The sequence below is a fragment of the Eulemur rufifrons genome, chromosome 15 (assembly GCF_041146395.1).
Source record: "Eulemur rufifrons isolate Redbay chromosome 15, OSU_ERuf_1, whole genome shotgun sequence".
Classification (NCBI taxonomy): domain Eukaryota; kingdom Metazoa; phylum Chordata; class Mammalia; order Primates; family Lemuridae; genus Eulemur; species Eulemur rufifrons.
The window spans coordinates 81,408,688-81,424,138 of NC_090997.1; the positions used below are offsets into that span (position 1 = coordinate 81,408,688).

General features: G+C 36.1%; 2 protein-coding genes across 2 annotated transcripts; both read right to left on the bottom strand.

The window, feature by feature from the left end:
• Window positions 1-1,807: 1,807 nt before the first annotated feature.
• LOC138395726 (trace amine-associated receptor 3) lies at window positions 1,808-2,886 on the bottom strand. Its single transcript, XM_069488611.1, has one exon. It carries the CDS (start codon window positions 2,859-2,861, stop codon window positions 1,830-1,832), a length of 1,032 nt encoding a protein of 343 aa, XP_069344712.1. The 5' UTR covers window positions 2,862-2,886; the 3' UTR covers window positions 1,808-1,829.
• A 10,395-nt stretch (window positions 2,887-13,281) lies between these two features.
• Window positions 13,282-14,265, bottom strand: LOC138395767 (trace amine-associated receptor 2-like). The gene is given in 1 exon segment (XM_069488680.1): window positions 13,282-14,265. A coding segment is annotated over 1 exon segment (921 nt). The 5' UTR covers window positions 14,203-14,265.
• Between the last annotated feature and the right edge of the window lie 1,186 nt (window positions 14,266-15,451).

Sequence of the window (15,451 nt, forward strand, 5' to 3'; positions counted from 1 at the left end):
CAACGAAAACTATAAAGACAGTGACAGGGAGGTAGCCCTCACTGAATCATATTGCTTACTGAATCAATTTCCCATGGCTGGGTCTAGGACAAAGATCGTCTGAGTATTGAGAGAGAAAGACTTAGAAGAAAGACAAAGAAAAGACAAGAAAGACAAGAAAAGCCAAAATTAATTAACCTATTTCAAAGTTTGGCCTAAGGCTGAACTTGGATTCCGGAAAGGAGGAACAGTCTACCCTCCTTCTGCTCCTCGTTCTCCTTCCCACACCATAATCCCAGGTAGGAGAGGATGTGGACATGACCGCAGGTGGGATCATACACATTCCAATCGATGAAATAAAAGGAAGGCTGGGCATCTACCCAAAAGAACAAAAGACATTCTATAAAAAAGACATCTGCACTCGAATGTTTATAGCAGCACAATTCACAATTGCTAAGATGTGGAAACAACCCAAGTGCCCATCAATACACGACTGGATTAATAAAATGTGGTGTATGTATACCATGGAGTTCTACTCAGCTGTAAGAAACAATGGTGATCTAGCACCTCTTGTATTATCCTGGATAGAGCTGGAACCCATTCTACTAAGTGAAGTATCCCAAGAATGGAAAAATAAGCACCACATGGTCTCACCATCAGATTAGTTTCACTGATCATCACCTAAGTGCACATACAGGAATAACATTCATCGGGCGTCAGGCAGATGGGAGGGGGAGGGAGGGATGGGTGTATACATACATAATAAGTGCGATGCGCACCATCTGGGGGATGGACATGCTTGAAGCTCTGACTGGGGGGGGCAAGGGCAATATACATAACTTAAACATTTGTACTCCCATAATATGCTGAAATAAAAATGAATATATATATATATATATATATACACAGAAATATATATATGAAAAAAAAAGAAAGAAAAGGAAGGCTGGCTCTGTTTGTCTCTTAATGTTTCACCAAAAAATCACTGGAAGGATTTTCACCAAATGTTAACAATCTGACTTATGTAATAGGAATTGGGGTGTGGGCAAAACTTTTTTGGCGGGGCCCTGGGGAGACTTTCAGAGAAAGTGGTTGGAACAAGTACAAGGAGAGGCCTTGTGATTGCTGGCTGATCATGTAGACATACCACGCCGATTAAGATGCTAGAGACACAGGAAACAGAAAGTCATTTCAAATATAAATGATAAAGAGAAAAATCACAAGGGTAAAAGCTCGAATTTCTCATAATGATTTGTAATCAATCTGCTTCTCCTGTGGGTAACTCTTGGTAGTCAGCCTAAGGGTTTCAGGAAATAACTGAATAATTTATATAATGATGGGTAATGATTCCCCCAAGCCAAATGATAAGGTGGCCCTTTAGTTGATAATAAAGATCAACCTTAAGACATCTTCCTTCATAGATCTGCAGCTCACAATGACCTTCCCTTTTCTGAATTCCTAGAGTGGAATCAAATAGCAATGAAAACCATACACACTTTATTTTTAAAATTCTTATACTGGTCTTCAATTGACTCATGTATGTAAATCTAGAAATCTAGACCAACTTATTCTAAACTATGTTTTATATTTCTTTTGTACATTTTTCCATATCAGTCAGAGGTGAATATGGATTGGAACATAGCTAAAAATTAATAAATGATGGGTTTATTTATTGACCAGTCAAAGCTACTGAACATAGCTTTTGTGCAGATTATAGAACACTTACCTAGATTACTGAAATTTGATAGTATAAGGTTTGCAGTGATCTGGGGGTTTAAGATATATTCTGCAGGTCAAAATAACAACAATCTCATTTTCAATATTCTATTCATTTTCATAATGGCTTTTTATTAATGTGCTTCAGGAAATAGATTCGCAGTTTCTGAACGAGAGCTAAATATTTTTCCTGACACTATGTACTTGAGAGCTTTCCGAAACCATGGATAAAAAAAGCCATGAATAAGAGGGTTGCAAGTAGAGTTGAAGTATCCAAGCCATACTAAAAGATCAAGTATTATTATGGGAGTGGAATAGCCTAAATATGGATCGATCAAAACAGCAAGAAAACAAGGCAACCAGCAAGCCAGAAATGCCCCCATTACTATACCCAGAGTCTTAGCTGCTTTTCTGTCCTTTTTCTTAGAAAGGTTTTTTTTCTCTTCCCCCTGTGTGTTTTCAGGCATATTACTGATGACTCTAGCATGTCGTTTGGAAACGATAAAGATCTTGCCATAAATACCAACCATGATGGAGCCCGGAGTAAAGAAACATGTAGTGAACAATATTGTCCCCCAAAATTTGTTGAAGGTAAGAGCACAGAAATTGAAGCAAGCCACAAGTATCTCATAGCTCTGCATGCCAGAAACATTGGCCTCGGATAGAACTAAACCAAAAGAAAAAAGGGCTGGGGCCGACCAGCAAAATGCCAGCAGTCGCTTTATAGTGGAGGTCGTCATTGTGGTCGTGTAATGCAAAGGGTAACACACTGCGTAAAATCTATCAATAGCAATGGAGCAGAGGTGGAAGATGGAGGTCAGGCTCAGCATCATGTCAAAGCTTGCGTGGAATTTACAAAAGCCATCCCCGAAATACCAGCAGCTCTCCACTGAGCGCACCATGCTGTACGGCATGATGACAAAGCCCAGCAGAAAGTCCGTGGTTGCCATGGAGAGGATCAGGAAGTTTGTGGGTGAATGAAGCTGTTTGAAATGCGATATGGAAATCATTATGACCAGATTTCCAAAAATAGTGATAATCATGGCTCCAGTCATAACCAAATACATTATCACCCGCACATGAAAAGGGCGGTTGGTGGGAGGACAGGATTTATTTCCAAATTTTGAACAACTGGATAAGTCTTCCGGAATATAGGTTAGATCCATGGTGCTTTATCACTTCGAATTCCTTCCCAGGAGGATGAGTCAATGTTTCTTCTCTTCTTAAAATGATTCCAGTAAATTTCAGCTCCTAATAGTACAATAAAGTTCAGTCATCTGTTACTAATTCACTTTGAGGGTAATTTATTTAAATATTTAAAATTGTATCAACTGTGTTTGTTTTCTGAGTTATTTGCTACATTAGAAGAATGAGAAACTTCAACTGCTTATTCTTTCCTGTGTTATTCTATTTTATTCTATTTCATCTCTCCATTCATTCATTTAACATGGGTTTATCTATTGACATAAGCTGACATCTCTTGCACCATAAAAATAACTAATGCACAAAAGCTAAAAAAAAAAATCACAGAGGTTTTCTTTATGTATTCTTTCAATCATTTGAAACCTTCATTTGTAAAAAGTTTTCAGATGGTCTAAGAGCTATAAATGGCATGTCACTGCTGAAATATACAGCAACGTGAACAAGGCTTATTGAAAGCCATGTGCCTACGGGCTAAATCATGCACCTGAGTCATTGCTTTGTAGCTTCTCTATTTTCTACTCCCTTCCTCTCCTCTCCTGTCCTCCTCTCCTGTGTCGTCTCCTCTTCCTTCTCCTTCCCAGTATTTCTTGAGTCTTATAGCTTATCTGAGATTCTAACTAATAGAGCTATGTCAGATGCTCCGTCTCCAAGGGACCTATAAGGATTACAAATTTTACATCACAGACCCAATCACTCAAATCTCACCTGACTCCTATTGGTCACAGTGGGCTGAATAAAAGAGGATGGACAGATTGTATAAATCCACATTTTCAATAAGCTGTTACTTTGGGATACACATCACCCTGGAAAACTGCTCACTGATAGGCTCTAGATAAGCTTGACACTGTGCCTATAACAAAGCATCAAGTCTACTTAGTGGACCACAGAACAACAGGCCCAATCTTGAGTGAATCAGACATAGGAGACATTCTGGACTATGTTGGATTCTCCCAAAACAGAGATTCAACTGCAGTTGTACATTTGTACGTTTAGCAAGTTTATCTATTTAGGCTGATTCAATTTAGTTTTCCCTTTAGAACCCTAAGAAAGAGTAACAAAAAGTCCCTTCCTTGTCTCAAGGTGTTAGAAGCTCCCTTCCTTCCTTTTGATTCTATCATTCTTTCTTGACTCAAGGGGAAGAAAAGGAAACTTGTTTAGACAAAAGAACCTGAATCATGTTAGTTAGAGATGCTTCTTTACTTCCAAGTCACCGGAAGGTTTCTCTTTGGAAAGTCTTAGGAATCTCTTTTGAGCTGACTGTTGCATGTGAATCCCCAATTTGCTCTAGGTTAAAGGTTTACATCACTGTCTTCCAAAGAGGGAGTAGCAACAGAGCCTTGGATTGGGAGTTCTTCTCCTAGACCAACTTCTGCCATCAGCCAGCTGTGAGCTCTCAGCAACATGAGGTGTGCTGGACTAGAAGAGCCTTACAAACACTGCCAGCTCTAAAAGTCTGTGAATCATTGGTAGCTGAAAGGTGGTGCATTTTAAATCATCTTTTTTAAACACGTAGAAAACAAACTAGCAAAGAAACAAGATGAAAGAAAGATGTGAAATAAAATTTGGGTCTCAAGGCAGAGATTCATTCACTGAGGGGTACTTTCAGTACTGGAGCACATCTGATCAATAATGAATATTATTTTGCCATAAAAAAAAATGAAATCCTGTAAATTGCATTAACATGGATGGAACTGGAGGACGTTATGTTAAGTGTAATAAGCCAGGCACAGAAAGGCAAATATCATATGTTCTCCACCCATATGTGTGAGCAAAAAAAAAAAAAAAAATTGAACTCATGGAGATAGAGAGTAGCATGAATATGTACAGCTATTGTGTATCCATAAAAATTAAATACAAATTTTTTTTAAAGAATAATTGATGGATCTCAAGATAGCAGAGCCCAAAATACGGCACCTTGACATTTGAGAAAATAGCAGAAATCAAAAGTTTATTCTGACCTCCATTCTTCTCCCCTGAAGCAGACCATGAAAGAATTATCCAGCCTTCTTTTGAAGTAGGTCATAAGACCCTCGTATGACCAATACTCAGAGGAAAAGAATGTCACACAGAGACATCAAGAAGAATCTGAACAAATAGGCCTTGTTAAGTCCCCCGCTGGCCCAGTTTATTACTACTAGATCAGACTCTTCTATCCTTCAATCATGCATCTGCATGACTGTCCATAAAAATACACAGTGACCCCTGTTTTGAGGGGTGTCTTCATTTCTGAAGTCTCCTGTGTCATGTAAAACTTAGGTTACATAAATTTGTATGCTTTTCTCTTGGTTAAAAAAAAATTATTGAGGATGTGTTTCTCTCCACTGTAGATGCTGCTCTACTCCTCATTGCCTTTCTTTACTCTTCGATTTGCACCAAGGAAAAGTTGTGAGCATTTAGCCTGGGCCCCATCTTAGCATACTAGTGATAGCACTTGATAAATAATTGTTGAATATAATATCTGTGTTAAAATATACATGGACTCACATCTTGTCTTCTCTTGCCTTTACCTCCTAAAATAAACTCTATGTAACAATGACCTCTTATCAGACACGTCTTTTTGATATACTACCATGGAACAAGAAAGATGTCTATTTTGTTCACTCTTGGATACTCACTATCCAGGTTAGTGCTTACAGGAGACACTAGAGACATATTTTTGAAGGAATAAATATAAAGATAAGTGGTAAATTATGATTGCTTTACAAAAAATCTGCATCGTTCCAATGAAAGTAATTGATTCAATGTGCTTAAAACTTTGCTATAAATGAATAGACTAGTTCCAGGAGCACATTTCATGAAAATTTCTTCTGATATTAAACTGTATTTGATGTTATTATAAAATAATCCGTCCCAAAGTAGCATTTAGACAGGCAGAGCTGAGAGATTTAGTGTAGGTATTTTAATATTTTACTGATCCCTGAGGCATGAGAAGAGAATCAAAGGTTCTGAGTCTGGACAGAGATATGAAAGCCTTAGTAGAAGAAAACAAGGCTGCTAAGTATTTCAGCTAAATGCACTTGGGAGGTGGTGGTGGTGCCATGACACCCCTCCGTGTCATGGACGTGTACTGGCTCTATTCTCCCTTTATGCAATGCTTAGCACCTCATCTACCACTTAGAGGATATGGGGATTTTCTTCCAGCTGAAACTCACATTCTCAAAAAGAAAACAAAATGCTATGTTGGATAGCACAGACTTACAACTAAATTTATACAGTTTTTAAGTCTGCGAATACATATGCAGTTGTAGTACATGATTACCCAGGAGACTCTCTGCCACACCCCGATTGCCCATATGACCTTAATGATCACAGCCATGACATTGAAACAACTTCACAGGTATTACGTATAAGTAACTATTCCATTTTTCAAGGATTGGGAGAATTCTGTAAGGTGTTTCACCATGAGATCAAATCTTCCATCATATGCAACTCACTATGTATATAAGGAAAAATTCGTATACTTTCAGAACTGACAAGGACCTCAAATGTTTGCAAAGATTTGCTATGTGGTGCAGTTTCTAGCCCACAGTATGGCTTTGCAATCAGGCAGACCTGTGCTTGATTAACTTTGAGCAAGTTGCTCAATGTCCCTGAGTCTCAGTTTCCTCCCTTATAAAATAGAAATAATGCACCCTACTTTACACATTTGATTTAAATATCAGAGATAAAGTATGAAAAGCAGGGCATCTATCAAGTAAGCATTCAGTAAAGCCCTCGTTAACCAGCTTTAACAAGCTAACAATGTTCTTTTGGAAAACTATATTCTGATTTCCAAATGACTGATTAGCAAATAAACTTTTGTTGTTTCATTACTTGTTTATAAGTTTGGAAGTTGCCTGTTTAGATATTTGAGGTCTTTAGCATCGTTCCTACCTTCCTCTCTGCTTTTCCTTGTAAGAATTATGGCACCTCCATCAATTTTGTTTTTTTAGTCTTCCATGTAGCCTATTATGTTGAACCATATAGCTTCTGTGAAATTGCCATTTTCATAAGTTGAAAATGTTCAAATATTAATAATTTTAAATAATTTCCCACTGTGACCTTTTCCTTTTTCCCTTCCAACTTGGCATATCTCAAGCCATATACATTTGCAAAAAGTCAGAATCGCAATGCAAGATTATATCACAGAGTTAAAGCTTATTGAAAGGAATCTTTGATAGGCTGGACACAGTCATTTTGGTAAGAGACAGAGATGGCCTAACAGCAAACTCTAGGTAAACAACCTAATTTTCATGGTTTTAAAGTATTTATGCAATATAAACCGTAGTAGACTATGATCACGGTTCTAACAAAAGAGGCAGGTATTTGGACATGCTATTTATAAGGCACCAAACAATACATGCATCACCATTGACATAACAGTCTCCTCTTCCAGGACTTAACTATTTGTGTAAATAACTTACAATTGCCATTGCCACCTACATATTTATGTATAAATATATAAATTTATCCAAATTATAATTTTATCTCATTTTCTTTGTTGAAAAACAGACAAGAAAGATTATCAAAGGAAGATATGAGCAATTAGTGTTACAGTTCTTCAATATACAAACTCAAATTAAATGCACTAAGACACAAATTTTGCAGTTTCTCATTTGAACACAAGTTTGGATAATGTCATAAATATAATGTACTTCCTTTTTCTCCCTTAAACTCTGATTGCCCCACTCTTCCTGGAATTTAAGACTGAAATCTAAGATATTTTAGCTGATTAGGTAACTGCTAAGCAGACCCACATATAATTTCAAACTAGACTCTACAAACCATAGGCTCTTCTGAATGCCTGCTTATGGTGTACCAGGTAGAAGGAAGAGCCTCTTATCAAAACCTGCACCACTTTTAGGACCTAGAACTAACCCTAGCAATGACTGCTCCATAATTTCTCTTGCTCTAGGTCAAAAAATAATGCTAATTTTTATATAATCCATTAAAAATTGATCTTAAACTATAAACTCTCAAATACAAATTCTATTTTTAAAGTTCTGAAATTATTCTTGGTCTAAAAGTAAATTTCACCCAAAGTGCAGAATTGTGTTACTTTTTAATTAAACTTGTTAAAATAAAGAAATAAGGTAGCAGTACAATTTCATGAGTAATTTTACAATATGGAATAGTATCTTACTACAAAAGTGTAAATGGCATATGTAGTATTATAGGAAAGCTAAGTAAATGTTTGACATTTACGAAAATTCATAATATTGGATTTTTTTCTGGCTAATTCTCTAATATCTAATATAAACTACAATTAATATTTAAAGACTGCAATAGCAAAAAGCACTTGGAAGCTATTTCAGAATTGACAATAAGTAGACTATATTCAAACGTAGCACTGAAAACGAAAACAAAAGACAAACATTTCTCCTCTAAATCTACTTTTTATACAGTAGTTTGCACATCTTAACATTGAAAAGTAAAATATAGTATCTGGCATGTAAATAACTTATTTATCCCAAACACCTCTCAGTTCATAAAAAAGCCTTAACAAAAACACATGGCAGTTGGCAACAAGCAGAGATGATATCTTGAAAATATTGTCTTCTTAAAATCAGCTGGGAACAGGAAACATAATTTAAATTATATCAAATGCACACACACACAGAACAGGCAGAGCAACTTCCATTTCAGAGAGCAGGGGCAGAGAGGAAAGTGAATACGAAAACAGAAGCATTTTTGTTATAATTAACTACAAATCATAGCATTATTTGAAAACTAACAGAAGAGAAAAATCTCTACTAAAACTAAGTATCAGAGAATGTGTTGTGGGGGGGGCAAGAGGAATTGATCTAAATAAATCTTTATTTTTGGGGAAACAAAAGGGAAAACACATCTTGGCTAGCACATCAGAGCATGGTCTTGCATATTGTAAATGTATCTTTTAAGCCTCTGTGTACATGGAAACCCTGGTTGTAGCCTCTTCTCCCTTCAGTCTACAATACTCCAGCCACCTTGAGCCACTGTAGTGTCTCCGTTGCCCTGCAAATGCCCACTCCAAGGCTGGGCCAACTCCTTATCCTACATCCAATTGTCAGTTCTTCATCTCTGCCCACTTCAGGGCTCAGCACAAATATCATTTCCATCCAGAAACCTTTCTTGAATCTCCCAGTTAGAGTTAATCTAATTATAGACTGTTTGGGTGGCCAAAGATCTTAGAGATAGGTGGGTTCATTTCCTCATCTTACAGCAGACCATGATTTCAAATATCTTTGTTTTCTTCTTCTAACACACTTCCTTAACTGTAAATTTCTTGAAAATTGAGGTAACATACCATTAACCTGGGACCCTTTACAAAACTTGACACAGGGCCATATACCAGGCAGATTACCAGTAACTGCTTGAATCAAGTGGAAAGAAGCTAATTCCAGCACACATGGAAACATACTTAATAAGCATCTTGTCTAATGGTATTACAGACATCTGGTTTGGGAAAGATTAAAACATTATGAAAACAGCAAATGCTATTTAGAAAGTAGCTAATAAACCCCCTATCAGTACAAACTATTACAAATTAAACTTAGTTAACAATAAAAGTTCTGGATCTCTTAAATTTTTAAATTGCTCAATAAGCACATTTCACTGCCTCCTCCCAACTGCTTCATGTTTATGAGATAACTGAGGTCTTGAATTAGGCATTGCTACTAAATGCTGGAACTAGCATTATAATCCAGGTCTCCTGGTTCTTTTTCTGGTGAACCTCCCACCACCCCTTACCATCTCTAATAATGGGCAACAATTTATTTCTGATCTATCTGGGCAGCAAGAAATTCTATGGCTTCAGCTGCTTCTAGTTCCTCCCATCTAGCCCTTGCTAATCACAGTATGGTCCATTGAACAGCTGCATTGTCATCTCCTGGAGTGGTTTTAGAAATGAAAAATTTCAAACCCATCCCAAAATGTGCATCTTAGCAAGATACCTATGTTATTTTTATGCCCATTGAATTCAATAACTGTTCTAGACAATAGAAAGACTGCATTTTCAGTTTGGACACTCTTTGTACCTGGAATGAGAAAATACTTTTGAGAAGCAAAAAGCAGCAGAATATCTTCAGTAAATGCTGCTTGCAAAGAGAAAAAAAATACCAAAAGTGAAATATGTAGTATCTGGCAGTGATTTAAGTAGTGTATAACAAGTATTTTTGTTATTGAGTTATAATGTCAAGGAGGAAAGTGCATTTTAGCCTTATTGAAATACCCAAGTACGTTACATTTACTGAGTCATGCCTTATACAGTTCTTGTACTTTACAAAAACATCATTATATGTGAATTCACAGAAATTTACAAACCTTGTCAAAGAAATTTTGTTGGAAAATTTAAGACCTTTTACTGAAATATCATAATAATTATTTTTCAGTTAAGAAAAAGCCCTACTTTCTCTATTGCAACCTATTTGCAACAATTTCTGATTCTCTATAAAATTTAATTATTACTATTCAATTATTTTGAAAAAGAGAATAAACCAATAATAATTTTAAAAAGAATAGAACATTTCCAGTTCTTTTTATTGACCCTGTACCTTCCCTCTCCTGAAAAGTTAGTTGTGAATCATTGAGCCTCTTCTGGTGGCTTTGCAGGTGCGATACCAGGAAATTCTGGAAAGTTTGGTATACAGGATTGAGAGACCTGATTCATATAAGTTTGCTCCAGCTCTCGAGAGAACTGGACTGGAGAACTTAGATCCAGGAGCTCCAAGACAGGCACTAACTGCAGAGTCCCAGTGGGATCGCTCTTTTAACTCTCTTTCTCAAGGGATATTGAAATATTCTGTGTATTTTTAATGTCTCAGATAGTTTCCAGTTTCTTTTTTTCCAAATGAAAGATAATAATTGCATATCTGATTTCATGATCATTCTGGAAAGATGAGGTACAGAAATTTCCATATATTAAAAATACACAGACATATGTAGGCTAACTTAAATGTGGGCTAATATCCAAAGGAGGAATAATTGTCTGAATCATAAAAGGTTTCTGTTTACATTTTGATTTCTGAATGTAATGAGAAGATACTGGGGTGGGAGAGAAGTATTTATTTTTGCTTTGGTTATTTGTATGAATTTGACTAAAACCTTTAGTTTAAAAAAAAAAAAAGCCAGTTCAAGTGTCACAAATCTTTGAAACATTAGTTCAGTAAACAAAGAACACAGAATAAGAAGTCAAGAAAGCTAGGTTCTAGTTCTGCTTTTATATTTAATAATTAGCCCTATAATCCAGTTGTAAATCACTAAATCTCCCAGGCTCAGCTTTCTCATCTATAACTTCCTACCAAATTCTGGGTGCAGAGGAAGATGACTTTGCTAACCCTGGGAAATGAAAGCAGAGTGAATGGTGGGAGGCAGCAAGTACACAGAAGGTTGGATCATTCTATTGTCTTCCCTAGCAAACAATGCAATCATTCTGAAATGAAAAAGCCCAGTGAAAAGGTACAGAGAAAATCATCTGTTTCAGTGAAAGGGAAATAACTTAGCAAAACTTCACAGAGGAGCTATTTAAATCATGCTTTAAAATATTAATAAGATCCTAATAAAAAGAGCAAAAAGCATCATAAGAAACTTCATGGCCCACATAGTGTTGCAAAATTTTTATTTTGTCTGTAAACACCTGCATAAACAAGATCCACCAACATAAACATCACAACACTGTAATAGGGACCATCACAAACTCCAGCAAATGACAACAGGCAACCTCCCACCAAGACATTTGGTTTGATTTTCTAAAGTCATATATTTAATGAAATGGGAAGTAAATTTAATAAATATTTGCTTAAATAATTCTACCTTACAGTAAGGCTAGAATCTATTTTACTCATTTTTTAAGCAATGGGTTTTTTAAAATGAAGACAAAAAGTGTGCGTGTGTGTGTGTGTGTATGTATGTGTGTTTATACCAAAACAGCATAAACATCATCATTTCATTAAGAAAAATTAACACATAGACTCAATAGTATCCAGCATACCAGATTAGCTCTCATCACTGCACCAGGCTTTAATTACTCTCTTCTCAGAAACTCACTTTTTTCATTGATAAGATGTAAAGGAAGAAATTAAACAGGAATATTTCAGTGAGACATAGTTCACTTACGTATGTAAAAACACATACACATAAGAGCACACACCCACACATGTATATCTGAAATTAAAACTTCAGGAGGCCATACTTACCCTCAGTGCAACTTATGTATTCTAAAATTACCTATTTTCTTCTATACTAATTTGCTTTTCATTAAAAATATTATTTGCAGCCAATAATGTAACTGGAACTATCCATGTTTATTTTAAAAATAAGTTGTTAATTTTTCAGGAATTTTGAGAGCCAGTTGATATTACATTTATAGCTTAAAATCAGTTATAAGAGGATTTTTAAAATTTATGTACCATGGAAATCATCAAACTCTACAAATCAGGGCTTTTTTTTCTTGCGAGTCAGGTATTGAACATATATCAACACAGCATTGGTCATAGTCCATCAGCTATTAATGAGTCTCAACTTACAGTTAATAGTTTTCTTCTTTGCTTTCTCCTCCCACTATCTTATTATTCAAAAATATTTGTATATATATTAAAGAAAAAAGAATGATGGATTCCAAACACAACTTTTTTGGGAGATATTTTACATTTATTAAACAACTGAACATCAGACAGTAATCCAAAATGTGGATGAGCCTAAGGAAGAAAGGAAGGCAGTGAATAGAATTTTATTGCTAATAAAATAGAAAATTGCCAACTGCTGTGATTAAGATGATACATTAATGAAAACTTGCCTAGACTTTGTGGCCTCAGTTACAGCTTCCCATTTCTTCTTTTATTTAAAAAGTGTTTAATCCTACAATTTAATCTTACAATTTACACCTCTAGTAAAGGCTTACCTCTCAGCTAACAAATTACTGATTCCTGACAGAATGTGGGTTTTTGAAATTATTTCCTTGTTTACTTACCTATAATTTTTAGTTGTTGGTGTGTCAAAACATTAATACATCTGATCAGACATTGAGGAGCAAAAATTAAATGGAAACGTCACACAAAGTGTGTGTGGTAGTGAAAGAGGTCAAACTCAGCTTGCGTTTTGATTCCTTTAGATAGTATGAAAGCTTTCACGTGTCCTCTTTTTTCCATTTCTGGATTTTTCCCATCTTCTCTTTACTTTTCTAATTTTCTTTCTTTTCTCTCTGCCCGGAAGTAGCGGGTATATGAAGGATTCTGAAAAGTATTGGAGGGGTTTTGGCCCAAAGCAAAGATTCCTTTTTTTACTCAAATCTTAGAAACCAAGAGATTTCTATGCTAGCCAAAATAATACGGATGTGCACATACACACACACACATATACACACACTTACTTTAATTTCATTCTTCTAATTTCTAATCTCTTTGCTTCAATTTGCTCATACAGAATAATTTATTCTGTTTCTTTTTGAGTAAACAAATTAGTATTATGGAAATGTGAGCTGAAAATTTTACCCAGCAAAATGTACTTAAGGGCTCTGCAAAACCAGGGATAGAAGAAACCATATATTAAGGGATTACATGTGGAGTTAAAATAGCCAAACCATGTCAAGGCATCAAACAAAACGACAGGAGTAGAGAAGTTCAGAAAGGGATCCAATAAAATTGTGAAGAAACAGGGAAACCAACATAATAAGAAAACACCCATCACTATCCCTAAAGTTTTGGCTGCTTTTTTGTCTTTCCTCATCTGATTATTTTGATTTTCTGGCAAGTTATTGATTGCACGAGCATGTTTTCTGGATATTGCAAAAATTTTGCCATAAATCCCCACCATCATAGATCCAGGAGTGAAGAAACCTGCCGTAAACAGGGTGGTTCCCCAGAGCTTGTTGAACATCACTGGGCAGGAACTGGAACAAGCGACCAAGATATCATAGCCCTCTATGCCGTCAGCGTAAGCCTCCGAGAAGACCACCCCAAATGCAAATACCCCAGGGACTGACCAGCAGAGAAGTAGCAACCGTTTAATGACTGGAATCGTCATTTTGGTGGAATAACGTAATGGGTAACAGATAGCATAAAATCTATCAATGGCTACTGAGCAAAGATGGAAAACAGACGTTATGCTAAGCATCAGGTCAAAACTATAATGAATCTTGCAAAATGTCAGCCCAAAATACCAGCAATTCTCCACCGATCAGATCATACTATACGGCATGATGGTAAATCCCAGGAGGAAATCAGTGACTGCCATGGAGAGGATGAGCAAATTGGTTGGCGTGTGAAGCTGCTTGAAGAAGGAAATGGAAATGATCATGGCAAGATTGCCAAATACCGTGATGAATATGGCTCCTGCCATAAATGAATACATGGCAGCTCGGACACCCAGGGACTTCTCATTTTCTGGGCATGATCCATTTCCATATTCAGAGCAATCGAATATTTCCTTCAAAAACACAAGAAAACATAGAATTTTGTCAGAAAATAAATAAAAATATTCTATATTTTGTGTATACTTTCATAGAAAAACTAAAGAAAGACACAGAAGACTCAAGGAAGATAATTTATGTTGAATTATTACTTATTATCTTTCCTACTTATTTACCTTAACTTTTATTTGGAATTTCATGGAATTCTAGCCTAAGGGGTTTCAATGACCATTACTTACTTTATACTTTCCTCTATAACATCAACATTTAGTAAGCTCTAACTTTATGCCAGGGTCTGAAATTTTTAAAAAGAAGCAGAAGAAACAAATTATTGAACTAACTATAATTGGTCCTCCTACAGGCATAGAAGAATAGATGTCTGTTACACAGTACATGCCCTTCTTTCTCAAATGCATCTGGAATACTGAATAATCAGATTTGATTTGATGGGTCTATTGCTTTGTGGGCCAGGAGGTTATTATTTGAGAATAGTTTCATTGATTTTCACTATTATTTTCACTGTGCTTTGATTTTTTTTCTTCATGCTAAGGTTGTTTTAAGGTGGAAGAATCATTTAATGACCCCTAATTATCTGATTAAATCATCTCTTCCGCAAATCATGAAGACTTAAAAGAGCATCACATCAGCCAGAGCAGCTAAATCAGAGGTAGGCAGAGACCAAGGCTGGACTACCCTCACTTCTTTGCAAAGAGCAAGTGCACCGACCCATTGTCTTTCCTCAGAGCCCCGTGCAGCATACAACAGGCAATAGCAACAGCTTGACAAGTTCTGGTGTGTAGGTCACACAGAGGTCTACAAGCAGGTGGCCAAGGAGCTTTGAGAAAGCAAGCCATCTCCACTACAAGAAAAACAAGCTTATGCCCTCCTTACAGTGGCCCACTGTGTTCATTTTGCTTATAAAAATCCACGTTATCTTTTACATGTATATTTGGGATGTAACATGTTCATGAGTTAGAATGATTTCCTTTTAAAAATGTACATTAGGGAGAAAAGCACTATCTATAAGCAAAGTATAACTTTTAATGCTGCAGAAAAGCCTCTGGCTTTCAGCAACCTCACACGTATCAGACCTGAGCAGTTACTAACAGATAAACCAATAAATTCTCAGACTTCGTGATATAAGAGCACATCACAAACTGAGCAACAAATATTTACTGAATGGCCACAATA

Bases quoted from the DNA above. Each gene is read 5' to 3' on its own strand.
- LOC138395726 (XM_069488611.1), bottom strand. From the start codon at position 2,861: ATGGATCTAACCTATATTCCGGAAGACTTATCCAGTTGTTCAAAATTT.